This window comes from Dreissena polymorpha, chromosome 9 (assembly GCF_020536995.1).
Source record: "Dreissena polymorpha isolate Duluth1 chromosome 9, UMN_Dpol_1.0, whole genome shotgun sequence".
NCBI classification, from domain to species: Eukaryota; Metazoa; Mollusca; class Bivalvia; order Myida; family Dreissenidae; genus Dreissena; species Dreissena polymorpha.
Window position 1 is genome coordinate 67324053 of NC_068363.1, and position 16756 is coordinate 67340808.

Sequence of the window (16756 nt, forward strand, 5' to 3'; positions counted from 1 at the left end):
TTAGCGTTAGAGTGCAAATGTTAAAGTTTTCGTACTACCCCTTTTATTTTCATTGTCCCTTTACATATTGCTTTCATATTTTGCAAACTTGTTTACCAACATCACCCCAACCTATAAAAAAGAGCAGACAACTCTGTCAAGCATTTTGTCATTATTATTGCCCCTTTTATACTTAGAATATGCATATTATTGATAAATCTATGTTAAAATTTGCGTACTACCTCTAATATTTCCATTATCTATAGGTCTTTGGGTAAGCCAATATCGAGAATAGTATAGTCGCCTAGTTTAGTGCACTTTAACCTCTCTACGAAATGGCTGATCCAAGTGCAGACACTGATAGCGAAGACGAAATTCCGGCAGGTTGGGAAGAGCGAATTACTTTGGATGGCGAAGTATACTACGCAAAGTAAATTTGTATTCAATATGTACTGGAGTTGAGAGAAACGTTAATATGCTCATTAGCATTATTAGAGTTTGTTATATTTGCAATTTGTTTTCGCGATATAGTTTTAGTGAATCTTTGCATTCGGATACCATTAAATTCGGATAAAAAACAACAAAATCAAGCCTCGATTAACGGATGCATTAATTATACATAATATGAAGTATAATAAGTTGTTTATGCATCCATCTGGAATACTTTGAGTATAATAAATAATCTTAAAATAATAAGAAATGGAGTATCAATACATGTAAGAAGGGTAAACAATTGACATGACGTCGCCTGTCAATCAAGTTCTTATCTAAGAACTGATCTACCAATCAGTGATCGATTAATCGGGCGCGTTAGTTAGCAACGAACTGTCCGCCATTTTCTAGACAAGCTATGTATAGGTTCACTTTTACTCTAGCGAGTTTCTTTTGTTTTCCTCTTTAAAAAAAGTAGATTAAAAATGGTTAAACAGTGTCGATGGGGACTATGTAACTGGGACAATCGCTATCCTGAAAGATTGGTTGGTGACATTTAACTAATATCGTTTCCAAAGCAGAAAAGAGATCTTGAGAAGTGTAAGAGATGTATAAATGCATGCGGTCGTCACCACAAACAACTGAACATCAACACTGTCAAAGACAATATATTTTTATCGGATATAATAGCAGATTTAAATAGTTTATGTTATCGATCTGATTATCACATAATATTTCACGTTTTTTTTAAATAGTTTGATCAGTTACTAGGTCATTAATATACATCAGCGAGGTTCATCTGCATTACTTAAAGAGAAATAAAACCCAGCATGAAGCCTAATTTGTGCTGTGTTTTATTACTCTGCTAGTAATGCACTTTATTGCCATTATACATGTTATTAGAAGGTGACACGTGATATATTATATTAATAACAGTATCTACACGTGTGCAGACATGTGATGTCACCATAAATGAACGCTTTTAATCCACCTTTGAGATCGAATGCCTAGTTCTCATTTTTTTCAACGAGTTTCGTTTGATTTGTTCGGGAAAAAAGCGGAAATGAAATAAGGCAAAAACGGTGTGAATTGGTTTTATGTAACTCTGACATTCGGTATCAATAAGTTAGATTAATTAAATATATACTATTTCAAACGCGGAAATGCGGTCTTGACAAGAGCAAGTGGAAGCTTCAATGTGTAGAATTACCGAGATCACCCTTATGGAGCATTTATTTATTTAAAAAATTGGAAATGTTATGTTAGAAATAACTACGCATTATTAAGTATGAATTATATCATGTGTGCTTGTAGAATAATAGAGATGATTGGTACCAACTTTGCGTAACTTAACGAAATCCCCGTTATAAATCGAGTTTTGTGTGTGTCAGAAACAAGTGCAAACGATTATATGTTTCTATTTTAATAGAATCGATAAATGCCATATAATAAGATTTATTATTACTGATATAATCAATAAATGCCAAACTTGGGAGAAGTCAATACCTGCGCCAGCGTCTGATACAGGTAGCTTTACTGAATTCCCCTTCATACAGCGCTACTTTATGTATGACAATTACCAAACTTATTGTGCTGTCTTGCACTTTCAATTATAGTGATTGATAAATGTCCCATTAGCAATGTTTAATATTATTAATATCACTTTGATACGTATTAACATGTGGGATTTTAATACACTCGGTGTCAGAAAGCGTGTAAAACTTCACCGAAATCCCAGTTTAAAGCGCTATTTCGTGTCAAATACACGAGTGGAAATGTTTCATAAATAACATGGGTAAATGCCGTTGAAGAAGTGTTAATTTATTGCTAATACCAACATCTAACGTAATAACAGATTCGATTTCGGTCAGCGCGCAAGCGTTTTAGAGCGTGATTCATGTACCGAAAAACTCCTTATAATTAGCTGATGTTCTCTATAAACGTATGTTTTTTGCAATCGCAGAATAACTAAATGACATAAACCCCTTATACAAGTTTCGTATGGTGTCAAAAAGTCCATAAAAATAATCCGGAATATCGCGTTAATCTTCATGCAGTATATAGGCAATGAAGCCATTTTGGTGTTAGCTTGTCTGGGTTTGCTACCCGCTGAGCCACGTGATTAAGTGGGCGGAGCAATCATAGATAAGGCGTCATGTCAATTAGTTCATACACAGACTGATAAGAAGACTATGAAACAGGACTGTATCGGCAAATATCTTGTCGATACTTTGTCACGTGACCGGTAGCTATCGATTAGCGTAAATTGAAGCACGGAGGTTATACATTTTGATGTACCCACTAACGTCTTTTTTTTTAATTATACTTTCATTTCTCGGCCAATTTTGACAAATTACATATCATAAAAAAGCCTACGTTACGTAGTTTTCAGATATATAAATATATATAAAGTTTTTGTTCTTATTTGGGCAGCGAGTTATAACTTTAACTTTTGCAAATATCACGCTGTTTTAGAATCTAGATTTACGGTTGACATGTTCGTACTTAACGAAGCAATTTTGTCGATAAAAATTCCCAATTTGGTCAGACTCCTTTTCCCAAAATAGGCAGAAAAACTACTGGTGGTTGATATCATCGTACTCCCAGAGCCTTAGATAATTTTAGAAATCTTTCAGTTATATGAAAGTGGCTTAATATTGTCTATCAGAGCCCTACTAGTAGTGCTTTTTTAAATATCATTTTACTGGAATTCCTAACAGCCTTAATCTACCAAAGTTATGACAAGGTATCAAATGGTACATCAACTACTTCTGATATCAGTCATTAAACTAATGCCTAAATATAGTTATAGTTTAATTTTGACCAAAAATGCATTTAAGAATAAGTACATGACCTGGTATATGTTTTAAAATTTTGCACTTAAACATCTTTAAATCCCTTTCAGTCACATTACCCAGACCACACAGTGGGAACATCCACTCTCAGGGAAGAAGAAAGTTGCTACAGGAGGTAATTGTTGGCTTGTAACAGATATGACATTTTTAGTTCCTCTTAATATAAAACTGCTAAAAAAACTATAGCCTGAGCTCTGATTACAACTTTTTGTTGCAGTTAGATTGAAGTAAGAGAACATTTAGCTATTAATGTTTAAGGGTTAGCCTTAAGCGATTTCTCTCCTTTTATGCCCCCGCATATAGTTATCGCACTGTCCATCTGACAGTCACACTTTGTGTTTAGGTTTCGAAAAATGCGCTTAACTTCTATGTCACTTCAGATGTAACCTTCATATTTTGTATGCATGTGTATATGGACAAGGCCTTTCCATACGCACACACATTTGACCCCTTTGACCTATACCTTGAACTTAGAGTCCACGTTTATGTTTCGAAATCTGCGTTTAGGTTTCCAAAAAGTGTTTTTCGGGGGCATATGTCATTTGATGGTGACAGCTCTTGTTTGGTATCGGTTTCGGTACTTCTTTATTAATTTTAAGAGTTATACCAATACCATTTGGAATTATCAGATTAATAATTCAAAAACTTTTCTTTCATTACCGGAGGCCAAAGCAAAACATGCAGTTGTTATAAGATGTATTTTAAGATCAGGAGAACAAAATATTCGTTATGAAATTTCCCTCCGATAAGAAAACACTTATTATTAACACAAATAATTTCCAATTGTACTGTTCCAACACATACTTTTTAGCTCACCTGAGTACAACGTGCTCATGGTGAGCTTTTGTGATCGCCTTTTGTCCGTATTGTGTTGTCAACATTTTGCCTTGTGAACACTCTAGAGGCCACATTTATTATCCAATCTTCATGAAACTTGGTCAGAACATATGTCCGATTGAGATCGCGACTGAGTTTGAAACTGGGTCATGCTGGGTACAAAAACTAGGTCACTAGGTCAAAAAAAAGAAAACCTTGTGAACACTGTAGAAGTCACATTTGATGCCCTATCTTCATGTAATCTTGTCAAAATGTTTGTCTAAGTGATATGTTGGTTGAGTTCAAAAATGGTTCCAGTCCATTGAAAAACATGGCCGCCAGGGGGCGGGGCAGTATTCCTTATATGGCTATAGAGAAACCTTGTGTGAACACTCTAGAAGTCACAATTATTGCCCAATCATCATGAAACTTGGTCAAAACATTGGTTTCATTGATATTTCGGATGAGTTCGAAAATGGTCCAGATCGGTGAAAAAACATGGCAGCCAGGGGGCGGGGCAGTTTTGTCTATATGTACATAGTGAAAACATGTGAACGCTCTAGAAGTCACATTTTTGGTTCAATCTTGATAAAATTTGGTCAGAACATGCGTTTTCTAGATATGACGGTTGAGTTTGAAAATGGTTCTGATCGGTAAAAAAACATGGCCGCCAGAGGGGGGTCATTTTCCTTATATTTATAAAGTAAAAAAAGCTTGTGAACACTCTAGAAGTCACATTATTTGCCTAATCATCATAAAAAAAAAGCTAAACATCGATTTTATAGATATCTCGGACAAGTATGAAAATGGTCATGGTGGGTGGAAAAACATGGCCGCCAGGAGGTGGGGCAGTTTTCTCTATCATATGTATATAGTGAAAACATGTCAGCAGTCTTTAAGACACATTTTTTGCCCAATCTTTATGAAATTTGGTCAGAACATTTGTTTCCTGTGTAGTAATGTTTGGTTTTATTGTGTCATTCTTATGTAACATTAACTGTATCATGAAATTTTTCATAACACATAATGTTCATAATTAACATAACTGTTTTAGTTATTATCACTTATGATGAGCCTATCAACTAAGAGATAGCTGAAAGAAAGACAACATGTACATAATTTTGCAGTATTTGTCTCCCTCGTTAAACCTGGTTCAGTAATCTATTTTTAGCTCACCTGAGCACAACGTGCTCATGGTGAGCTTTTGTGATTGCCTTTTGTCCTTCGTCCGTTGTGCGGCGCCAACATTTGCCTTGTTAACTTTCTTGAGGCGACATTTATTGTCCAATCTTCATGACATTTAGTCAGAAGATTGGTCTCAATGATATCTTAGATGAGTTCGAAAATGGTTACATTTGCTTCAAAAACATGGCTGCAAAGGGGCGTGGCAATTTTCCTTAAATGGCTATAGTAAAATCTTGTTTACACTCTTGATGCCACATTTATTGTCTGATCCTCATGAAACTTGGTCGTAATATTCATGCCAATAAAATCTTGGACGAGTTCGAAAATGATGTTGGTTGGTTGGTGCATTTTTCCTTATACGGCTATAGTAAAACCTTGTTAACACTCTAGAGGCCACATTTATTTTCCGATCTTCATAAAACTTGCTCAAAAGATTTGTCCCAATGATATCTTGGATGAGTTCAAAAATGTTTTCCTTTGCTTGAAAAACATGGCTGCCAAGGGGCGGGTTTTTCTTCCTTATATGGAGATATATGGCTATAGTAAAATCATGTTAACACTCTAGAGGCCACATTTATTGTCCAATCTTCATGAAACTTGGTCAGAAGATTCATCCCAATAATATATTGGACTGGTTCGAAAATGATGCAGGTTGGTTGAAAAACATGGCCGCCAGAGGGGTGGTGCATTTTTCCTTATACGGCTATAGTAAAAGCTTGTTAACACTCTAGAGGCCACATTTATTTTCCGATCTTCATGAAACTTGGTCAGAAGATTTGGATGAGTTCCAAAATTGAGACTTAACTAAGAGATAGCTGAAAGAAAGAAAACATGTACATAATTTTGCAGTATTTATCTCCCTCGTTTTACCTGGTTCAGTAATCTATTTTTAGCTCACCTGAGCACAACGTGCTCATGATGAGCTTTTGTGATTGCCTTTTGTCCTTCTTCCATTGTGCAGCCTCAACATTTGCCTTGTTAACTTTCTAGAGGTGACATTTATTGTCCAATCTTCATGACATTTGGTCAGAAGATTGGTCTCAATGATATCTTAGATGAGTTTGAAAATGGTTACGTTTGCTTCAAAAACATGGCTGCAAAGGGGCGTGGCAATTTTCCTTATATGGCTATAGTAAAATCTTGTTTACACTCTTGATGCCACATTTATTGTCGGATCTTCATGAAACTTGGTCAGAAGATTCATGCCAATAATATCTTGGACGAGTGCGAAAATGATGCTGGTTGGTTGAAAAACATGGCCGCCAGGGGCGGGGCATTTTTCCTTATATGGCTATAGTAAAACCTTGTTAACACTCTAGAGGCCACATTTATTTTCCGATCTTCATGAAACTTGCTCAAAAGATTTGTCCCAATGATATCTTGGATGAGTTTAAAAATGTTTTCCTTTGCTTGAAAAACATGGCTGCCAAGGGGCGGGGTATTTTTCCTTATATGGCTATATATGGCTATAGTAAAATCTTGTTAACACTCTAGAGGCCACATTTATTGTCCAATCTTCATGAAACTTGGTCAGAAGATTCATCCCAATAATATATTGGACTGGTTCGAAAATGATGCAGGTTGGTTGAAAAACATGGCCGCCAGGGGATGGTGCATTTTTCCTTATACAGCTATAGTAAAACCTTGTTAACACACTAGAGGCCACATTTATTTTCCGATCTTCATGAAACTTGGTCAGAAGATTTGTCCCAATGATATCTTGGATGAGATCCAAAATTGTTTTGGTTTCTTTAAAATCATGGCCATCAGGAGGCCGGGCATTTTTCCTTATAAGGCTATATGGCTATAGTAAAACCTTGTTAACACTGTAGAGGCCACATTTATTTTCCGATTTTCATGAAACTTGGTCAGAAGATTTGTCCTTATGATATCTTGGATGAGTTTGAAAATGATTTCGGTTGCTTAAAAAACATGGCCACCAGGGGGCGGAGCATTTTTCCTAATATGGCTATATATCATGCTTTAGTAAAACCTTGTTAAAACTCTAGAGGCAACATTTATTGTCCGATCATCATGAAACTTGGTCAGATGATTAGTCCCAATGATATCTTGGATGAGTTCGAAAATGGTTCCGGTTGGTGTAAAAACATGGCCACCAAGGGGGCATGGCATTTTTCCTTATATAGCTATAGGTTTAAACCTTGTTAACACTCTATAAGCCATATTTATTGTACAATCATCATGAAACTTTGTCAGAAGATTTGTCCCAATGATATTTTGGACAAGTTCGAAAGTGGTTCCAGTTGCTTGAAAAACATGGCCACCAGTGGGCGGGGCATTTTTCCTTATATGGACTTATGAATCTTCATGAAAGTTTGTCAGTATATTTGTTTAAATGATATCTTGAATGTGTATGAAAATGGTTCTGGTCTGTTGAAAAACGTGGCTGCCAGGTTGTTCACTAGTCATGAAAGTTGGTAAGAACATATTGTTTTAATGACATCTTGTGCTGCACAGAACAGGTCAGTTCCTTTGAATCACAGGTGAGCAACTTTGGGCCTTTCAGGCCCTCTTGTTCCTTTCATAGCTATAGTCAAACCTTGTTAACACTCTAGAGGCCACATTTCTTTTCCGATAATCATGAAACTTGGTCAGAAGATTTGTCCCAATGATATCTTGGATGAGTTTGAAAATGTTTTTGGTTGCTCTAGAAAAATGGCCACCAGGGGCGGGGCATTTTTCCTTCTATGGCTTTAGTAAAACCTTGTTAACACTCTCGAGGCCACATTCATTGTCCAATCTTCATGAAATTTGGTCAGGAGATTGGTGTTAATGATATCTTGGATGAGTATGAAAATATTTATGTTTGCTTGAAAAACATGGCTTTCAAGGGGCGGGGCATTTTCCCTAATATGGCTATGGTAAAATCTTGAGGCCACCGATTCATCCCGATAATATCTTGGACGAGTTCAAAAAATGATGCCGGTTGGCAGGGCATTTTGCCTTATATGGCTATAGTAAAACCTTGTTAACACTCTAGAGGCCACATTTATTTTTCCGATCTTCATGAAACTTGGTCAGAAGATTAATCCCAATAATATCTTGTTATCTCAGGCCCCGTGTTCACAAAACGATTTTGCAATCGAAAATCGATTTTGACTGACATCGATTTTTATTTTTGCCTATCAACTTAAATGGAAATTCATTTTCAATGACAAGCAAAATCGATTTTCGATTGCAAAAAATGTTTTGTGAACACGGGGCCAGGTGAGCGACTTTGGGCCTTTTAGGCCCTCTTGTTTAGATAAACCTTCTTGATATTAATCAATAGTTTAACATTTGAGCTGTGCTCTGTGTAAAGGGGCCTTAATGCATGTGCATGAAGTGTCGTCCTAGAATAGCCTGTGCAGACAAGGGACAACACTTTCGGCAAAGACTGGATTTTTGCTAAGAAGAGACTCTCTGTAAATGAAAAGTATAATATAAGCGGAAAGTGTCATCCCTGATTAGCCTGAGTGGACTGCAAGGCTAAACTGGGATGACACTTTATGCACATTCATTAAACCCCATTTTCACAGAGCACGGCCCATTTAAATGAAAAGTTTCTCCTAATAACATGGTAGTCTTGGTCTTTCAGAGTTACCCTATGGGTGGGAGAGACAGATTCAAGATGATGGAACAGTCTTTTATGTGGAGTATACAAAAACATATTTTTTTTAGCAAATCTTCGATGTAGAGTTTACTTAATCTTCTGTTTTGCTAGCTAGTCTTACAGGAGGAGTATATTACCTTGTTTGTTGATACCTTGCATGCTATGTTGAGTACATTAAACCTTCTGTGTTGTTAGTCTATCTTTAATCTCTTTAAAAAAAAAATTGTGATCAAAATAGTTGTATATAGAGGTGTCAATTTATATTTAACCTTTACCTACTTTTGTAATGTTTATAGGCATATCATGTTTATAAACCAGAAAATACAAGTTATAGCAAGTGAAATAACTTTCAATAACATTGGGTGAGTTACAATAATGATTTCCTCGTAAGAGATCAAATATAAACCAAAAAGTCATAACTTAAAAACCGTGATAAAGAGATAAAGGATAAGTCCCTGTACTGAATCAGTGTTTGATTTTAAAAAAGATATAAGAAATGATTTTGTGTAAGATATATTACAAGACATTTTTTATGCCCCCGGATCGAATGATCAGGGGCATGTTTTTGGCCTGTCTGTCTGTCATTCTGTCCCAAAACTTTAGCCTTGGTTAAAGTTTTGTGATAACTTATGCAATATTGAAGATAGCAACTTCTTATTTGGCATGCATGTGTATCTCATGAAGCTGCACATTTTGAGTGGTGAAAGGTCAAGGTCATCCTTCAAGGTCAAAAGTCAAAAATACAATCCAAGGGAAGTAATAAGCTATAAAAGGGAGATAATTCCTAAACCTGCCAAATGATATATTGACATTTTATTTCAAAGCCGCGCATTCAAACATAGAGCTAAGTTAAAATGTTCATTTAATTCATAGAAATTTGTAGATAATTTATGGTTGTTGAATAAATATACATGTACATGTAATTGACCTTTCGACAGCCGATTGATTGACAGGCTTATTAACCAATCAGATTTCAGCATAGATTAGGTCCGTTTCTATCCACCATTTTGTCCGTCAAACTCGCCGTTGTCCGACACATTAGCTGATACGTTATTCTGTGTTTGAAACAAAGAAAATGGTTAAAAGGTGCTGAATGCACTTGTTATTCAGACACAATGTATCCAGATGGTTAAAAGATGGAACTACGTTTTTTGCGTTCCCTAAACCGGGTACTTATCTTTAAAAAATGCAAACGTTGAATTCGTCTTAGTGGTTGTCCACACAAATCGCTTAATCCGAACATATTAAGCGATCGCCCGAAAGCAAAATACATCTACGTTTGTTCTAAGGTCGTTATAATAAGATACTACGCGAAAATAGAAAAAGGAAGTTTAGCAACGGACACACTATAGAAAATGAGTATCACTTTTTACTTGTTTGTCCTATAGAGAAATTAGAAAGGAACATTTAAAACCATATTTTCAAAGTGGCCAACGTTAAATGAATTTGACATTCTAATGCAGTCGGCTAATAAAAAAGACATTCTAAACTTTGCTAAATATATTATTAATGCTAAGTAAATGCGGAATAATAAAGACAATCAGTTATAATTTTTTATAATATCACATAGAATCAAGCATTTTTATTTCTTTCGGTTTAAGTCTTCCAAATTTAATGTAGCTAGTTTTATATCGTTAAAAGTTAAGAAACTATTTTAAAATGCGCATGTAATTATCCATAGGTGCCAATAATTGTCATTTTACACCATATGTGGGCTTTCTACTAATCCGTTATCAAAACAGATGTCACAAACTGTGAATGACCCTTGACACTTTGATACCCAGTCTGATTAGCGATGTTTTTTTGTACCTGAAAATTCTTTCAACTTCTTATATTTTAAACATTGCAAAAAATGGTTTAAGAGGAAATTAATAATATATTGTGTATGTTACCTTTTTTACGACATTGACTATGTTATACGATAATAACAATTCTCATGGGTCATTTTGACCAAATGCATTGTAGATATGTGTTATATCGGATTTCAATAAAACGTTCTTCGTCTTCTTATATAATAAATTTACTTACCTGTGCCACATTTGCAATGTTGCCTTTGGTTGCAAAATTAACGGCTTTTAATTAAAAAACTGAAACCTCTTTTACTCAATGAAAAGTATTGTGACAAAAGAACAATTCATACTGTATGTGATAATTGGCGATAATTCGCCGACTGTGATTATAAAATTAATGACTTTTTAGTAGACTAATAAAAAAGTTATGACTATTTAATAGATATGATAATTATATTCAGCATAACTATTCAATGATAATAAAAAATATTGTATGGCCTTTGTGGTATACCATGAGGCGTTTTTGGTTCACTTATTTGGCCTTTTTGGGAAGCCTTTTTGGTAAACGGCCTTTCTGGTACTATATCTTTGAAGGGAGCTAAACACCCGTTTGATACATTACATTTAACACATTTTAAATAAAACATAATAGCAATAGAAAAATTTCATGTAATTTGGACCGAAATCATAGGGAATATCTTCAAACGTACCAATTACTGATTCGTGTAGCCAGTTTTATGACGGACTTCGGCGGAGTGACCTCCCTTGAAATTGGGGGGGGGGCGTTGCTTCACTCTCGCTGTCGAAAGGTCAATTGAATATTATTTCCTACAAGTCTGATATGGCATGGGAAAAGGCAAGGCTTAAATTAATTATTCCATTCATGATGAAGCTTTTTAGAAATTGAATAAAAAATACCCTCATATGTAGAAATTTACATTTCAGCTTAATAATATGCAAATAACACAGCCTGATATTGTCTGACTCGATTGATGTGCATTATTGTACATACAAAATAGTTATAGATCAAATTATACACCATGCTTAGTTTGACACACAGTTAAAACAATTCAAAAATAAATTAAGTAATGTTACTTAATACATTGATTTCCGAACTTGATATGTGTCGTGTTCTGAGAAAACTGGGCATAATGCATATGTGTAAAGTGTCGTCCCAAATTAGCCTGTGTGGACTGCATTTTGCCCAGTTTTCTTAGAACAAGACATATTTTTTTCATCAGCAACAATGTTATGTGAAGTAAACTGGAATTACGAAGGGGGCATGGACGTCTGTTTGTCTGTCAGAAGACAAAAACTTGTCAAAATTAGCTTCATACATTTTTAAATAAACATCCAAACCTTGGGGACATTGTTCCTTATGATGTGAAGTTGTGCATGTGAGATTTTTATTTTAAAAAAAAATTACAATAGTTGTGCACTGTTTTTATATCTAATATTCCATAAGATCATTCTTCATGGCTATTATGTGTCACTTCTGTGAGTCTAGTTCTTTATTTGCAGTCATGTCAATAAGAAAACAACATTCACAGATCCACGGTTAGCGTTTGCTGAAACAGAATCATCTCGTAAAACATTTCGGCAGAAATTTGATGGCAGTAGTACTGCACTTCATATCCTAAGTGGTCGTGACTTGACTGGCAAATATGTGATAATAACTGGGGCCAACAGTGGTATAGGTAGGTAGCTGGACCAACAGTGGTATAGGTAGGTAGCTGGGCCAACAGTGGTATAGGTAGGTAGCTGGGCCAACAGTGGTATAGCTAGGAAGTTGGGCCAACAGTGGTATAGGTAGGTAGCTGAACCAACAGTGATATAGGTAGGTAGCTGGTCCAACAGTTGTATAGGTAGGTAGCTGGGCCAACAGTGATATAGGTAGATAGCTTGGCCAAAAGTGGTGAAGTTTGTAGGTAGCTGGGCCCACAGTGGTATAGGTAGGTAGCTGGGCCAACAGTGGTATAGGTAGGTAGCTGGTCCAACAGTGATATAGTAAGGTAGCTGGTCCAACAGTGGTATAGGTAGATAGCTGGTCCAATAGTGGTGAAGTTTGTAGGTAGCTGGGCCCACAGTGATATAGGTAGGTAGCTGGTCCAACAGAGGTATAGTTAGGTAGCTGGGCCAACATTGGTATAGGTTGGTAGCTGGACCAACAGTGGTAAAGGTAGGTAGCTGGTCCAACAATGGTAAAGGTAGGTAGCTGGTCCAACTGTTGTTAAGGTAGGTAGCTGGGCAAAAAGTGGTGAAGTTTGTAGGTAGCTGGGCCCACAGTGGTATAGGTAGGTACCTGGTCCAACAATGGTATAGTTAGGTAGCTGGTCCAACAGTGGTATAGGAAGATAACTGGGGCCAACAGTGGTATAGGTAGGTAGCTGGGCCAAAAGTGGTATAGGTAGGTAGCTGGTCCAACAGTGGTTTAGGTAGGTAGCTGGTCCAACACTGGTATAGGTAGGTAGCTGGGCCCACAGTGAAATAGGTAGGTAGCTGGTCCAACAGTGGTATAGTTAGGTAGCTGGGCCTACAGTGATATAGGTAGGTAGCTGGTCCAACAGTGGTATAGTGAGGTAGCTGGGCCAAAAGTGGTGAAGTTTGTAGGTAGCTCGGCCCACAGTGATATAGGTAGGTAGCTGGGCCAACTGTGGTATAGTTAGGTAGCTGGGCCAAAAGTGGTTTAGGTCAGTAACTGGGCCGACATGGTATACGTAGGAAGCTGGGCCAACATGGTATAGGTAGGTAGCTGTGCAAACAATGGTATAGGAAGGTAGCTAGGCCAACAATATATACGCAGGTAGCTGGGCCAACAGTGGTATAGGTAGGTAGCTGTGCCAAGAGTGGTATAGGTAGGTAGCTGGGCCAACAATGGTATAGGTAGGTAGCTGGACCAACAGTGGTATAGGTAGGTAGCTGGTCCAACAGTGGTATAGGAAGATAACTGGGCCAACAGTGGTATAGGAAGGTTGCTGGACCAACAGTGGTATAGGAAGGTAGCTGGTACAACAGTGGTGTAGGTAGGTAGCTGGGCAAACAGTGGTATAAGTAGGAAGCTGGGCCAACAGTGGTTTAGGTAGGTAGCTGGTCCAACAGTGGTAAAGGAAGGTAACTGGGCCAACAGTGGTATAGGAAGGTAGCTGGTCCACCAGTGGTATAGGTAGGTTGCTGGTCCAACAGTGGAATAGGTAGGTAGCATGTCCTACAGTGGTATAGGTAGGTAGCTGGTACAACAATGGTATAGGTAGGTAGCTGGACCATCAGTGGTATAGGTATGTAGCTGGACCAACCGAGTTAGGTAGGTATCTGTGCCTAGAGAGAATTCCGGTTTAGAGGGGACATTGACTATCTAACATTCAGAAAGTCAATTACATAGCCTTATGTGGAAAAACACTTTCAGCAAATTTTAATACTTATTTTACATATATCAGCAATATCAGTCACAACATAAATCAAAAAGTGCACCCTGAATAACAAACTATTTTATACATGTATGCATTTCTTAGGTGAATTTACTTTTTTCGCACGATAACCCCGATTGTCGATTTTCCTACCCCTTATTTCTCTGACAGCATCTTGAGTGTAGGTTTAGGGAATATCTCTGACTCTTTTATCAATTTGATTTTGTCTTGTAGAGATAATTCGACGCGCATTTGCTTAGAAGGAGGTTTGGACATTTTTAGCTCATCTATTATTTGAAAAAAAATTATGAGCTATTGTCATCACCTTGGCGTCGGCGTTGGCGTTGGCGTTGGCGTCCGGTTAAGTTTTGCGTTTAGGTCCACTTTTCTCAGAAAGTATCGATGCTATTGCATTCAAACTTGGTACACTTACTTACTATCATGAGGGGACTGGGCAGGCAAAGCTAGATAACTCTGGCGTGCATTTTGACAGAATTATGCGCCCTTTTTATACTTAGAAAATTAAAAATTTTGGTTAAGTTTTGTGTTTAGGTCCATTTTATTCCTTAAGTATCAAAGCTATTGCTTTCATACTTGCAACACTTACTAACTACATGTATCATAAGGGGAATGTGCAGGCAAAGTTATGTAACTCTGACTGGCATTTTGACAGAATTATGTGCCCTTTTTATACTTAGAAAATTGAAAATTTGGTTAAGTTTTGTGTTTAGGTCCACTTTATTCCTACAGTATCAAAGCTATTGCTTTCATACGTGCAACACTTATTAACTATCATAAGGGGACTGTGCAGGCAAAGTTATGTAACTCTGACTGGCATTTGGACGGAATTATGGGCCCTTCATACTTAGAAAATTGAAAATTTTGTTAAGTTTTGTGTTTTGGTCCACTTTACTCCTAAAGTATCATAGATATTGCTTTCATACTTTGAACACTTGCAAACTATCATAAGAGTACAGTAAAAGGACAAGTTACATAACTCTGGTTGTCATTTTTACGGAATAATGGCCCTTTTTTGACTTAGTAACTTTGAATATATGGTTAAATTTTGTGTTTTGATCCACTTTACTTCTAAAGTATCAAGGCTATTGCTTTCAAACTTCAAATACTTTCATGCTATCATGAGGTTACTGTACCTGGTAAGTTGAATTTTACCTTGACCTTTGAATGACCTTGACTCTCAAGGTCGAATTATTAAATTTTGCTAAAATTGCCATAACTTCTTTAATTATGATTAGATTTGGCTGATACTTTGACAAAACTACTCTTACCTGACATACCACAATAGACTTCACCCAAACAATCCCCCGTGCCCTCCTCCCCTCCCCCCCGAATCCCCCCCCCCTAATTTTTTTCCTTTTTTTAAGATCATCTCACAAATGACCACCACACCCTCACACTGTACCCCCCCCCACCCCACCCTCCCCCAATTTGTTTTTTTTGAAACGGTTAAAAAACACAAATATTTATTTTTATTATTTTATTTTTGAAATACCGTCCAACCATTGCACCCAAGAATCCCCCCCACTCCCCCCCACCCCCATAATTTTTTTGTTGTTTATTTTTGCATTTTTTTTTTCGCATTTTTGGAAGCTAATGTAATAAATGTCCACATCCCCACACTAAACACCCCTCTTCACTCCACCCCTCCCTCCTTTGTGATTGAAATTGAGAGTCCCTTCACCTTTAAAAAGAAAATAGATGAGCGGTCTGCACCTGCAAGGCGGTGCTCTTGTTAGTCTTAGTTATCTTAATTACCAATTTGAAAATCTAAATGAATATCTTAATGCAACTGCTTCAATAACTCTGCAAATCACCATTTTATATGACACTAAATAAGCAATTGTAATAAGCAACACAAAATTAAATAGCATTAAGATAATTAAAAGCACGGCTTCTTACACAAAAAACAAGCCACACTTAAGAACTCTATGTTTGTTTTCAGTAATTATAATCGGTATTATCACCTCTATTGATCGATATGTACATCACTGGACAAGTATCTTTAAATTGTTTTGCGATTTTTTACAGTTTGCAATTTTTTCGACCACCTTTAATAATTTCTCGCTTTTTTAATCCGCTATTCACAACTTTTTTGACACTGGGTCTAAGGTGCAATAAACCGGCCCTGAGCTGTTTAGAGAGGTACAATTACGTATGGAATGACCCAATTTTGATCTGAAGAATGACCGGTATTTGGAATTGAGCGGATTCCTGTCTTGAGGAGATATTTTACGCATGGTTTTATAGGTGAAAAAATTGAACAGTGGTATAGGTAGGTAGCTGGTCCAACAATGGTATAGGTAGGTAGCTGGGCCAAAAGTGGTTTAGAAAGTTTGCTGTGCCAACAGTGGTATAGGAAGATAGCTGGGCCATCAGTGGTATATGTAGGTAGCTGGTCCAACAGTGGTATAGGTAGGTTACTGGACCAACAGTGGTATAGGTAGGTAACTGGTCCAACAGTGGTATAGGTAGGTAGCTGGTTCAACAGTGGTATAGGTAGGTAGCTGTGCCAACAGTGGTATACGTATGTAGCTGGACCAACAGAGTTAGGTAGGTAGCTGGACCAACAGTGGTATAGGTAGTTAGCTGGTCCAACAGTGGTATAGGTATGTAGCTGGACCAACAGTGGTATAGGTATGTAGCTGGACCATCAGTGGTATA

At 36.9% G+C, this 16756-nt stretch overlaps 1 protein-coding gene across 12 annotated transcripts in view; it reads left to right on the forward strand.

Annotated features, from left to right (window-relative positions):
* Nucleotides 1-241: 241 nt before the first annotated feature.
* The window catches only part of LOC127845676 (WW domain-containing oxidoreductase-like), a 323591-nt gene continuing 307076 nt past the window's right edge, over nt 242-16756 (forward strand). For 8 of the 12 annotated variants that reach the window (XR_008033317.1, XR_008033315.1, XR_008033320.1 and 5 more), the window contains exons 1-4: nt 243-409; nt 3317-3381; nt 8866-8923; nt 12192-12367. Coding sequence is in view for 6 of the 12 variants with exons in the window: in XM_052376731.1 (XP_052232691.1) it covers nt 315-409; nt 3317-3381; nt 8866-8923; nt 12192-12367 (394 nt within the window). In the remaining 6 variants the exon portion in view is untranslated. Of the gene's footprint in view, nt 410-3316; nt 3382-8865; nt 8924-12191; nt 12368-16756 lie in introns of all 12 variants that reach the window. The other 4 variants (XM_052376734.1, XM_052376732.1, XM_052376733.1 and 1 more) reach the window with 2 other exon arrangements.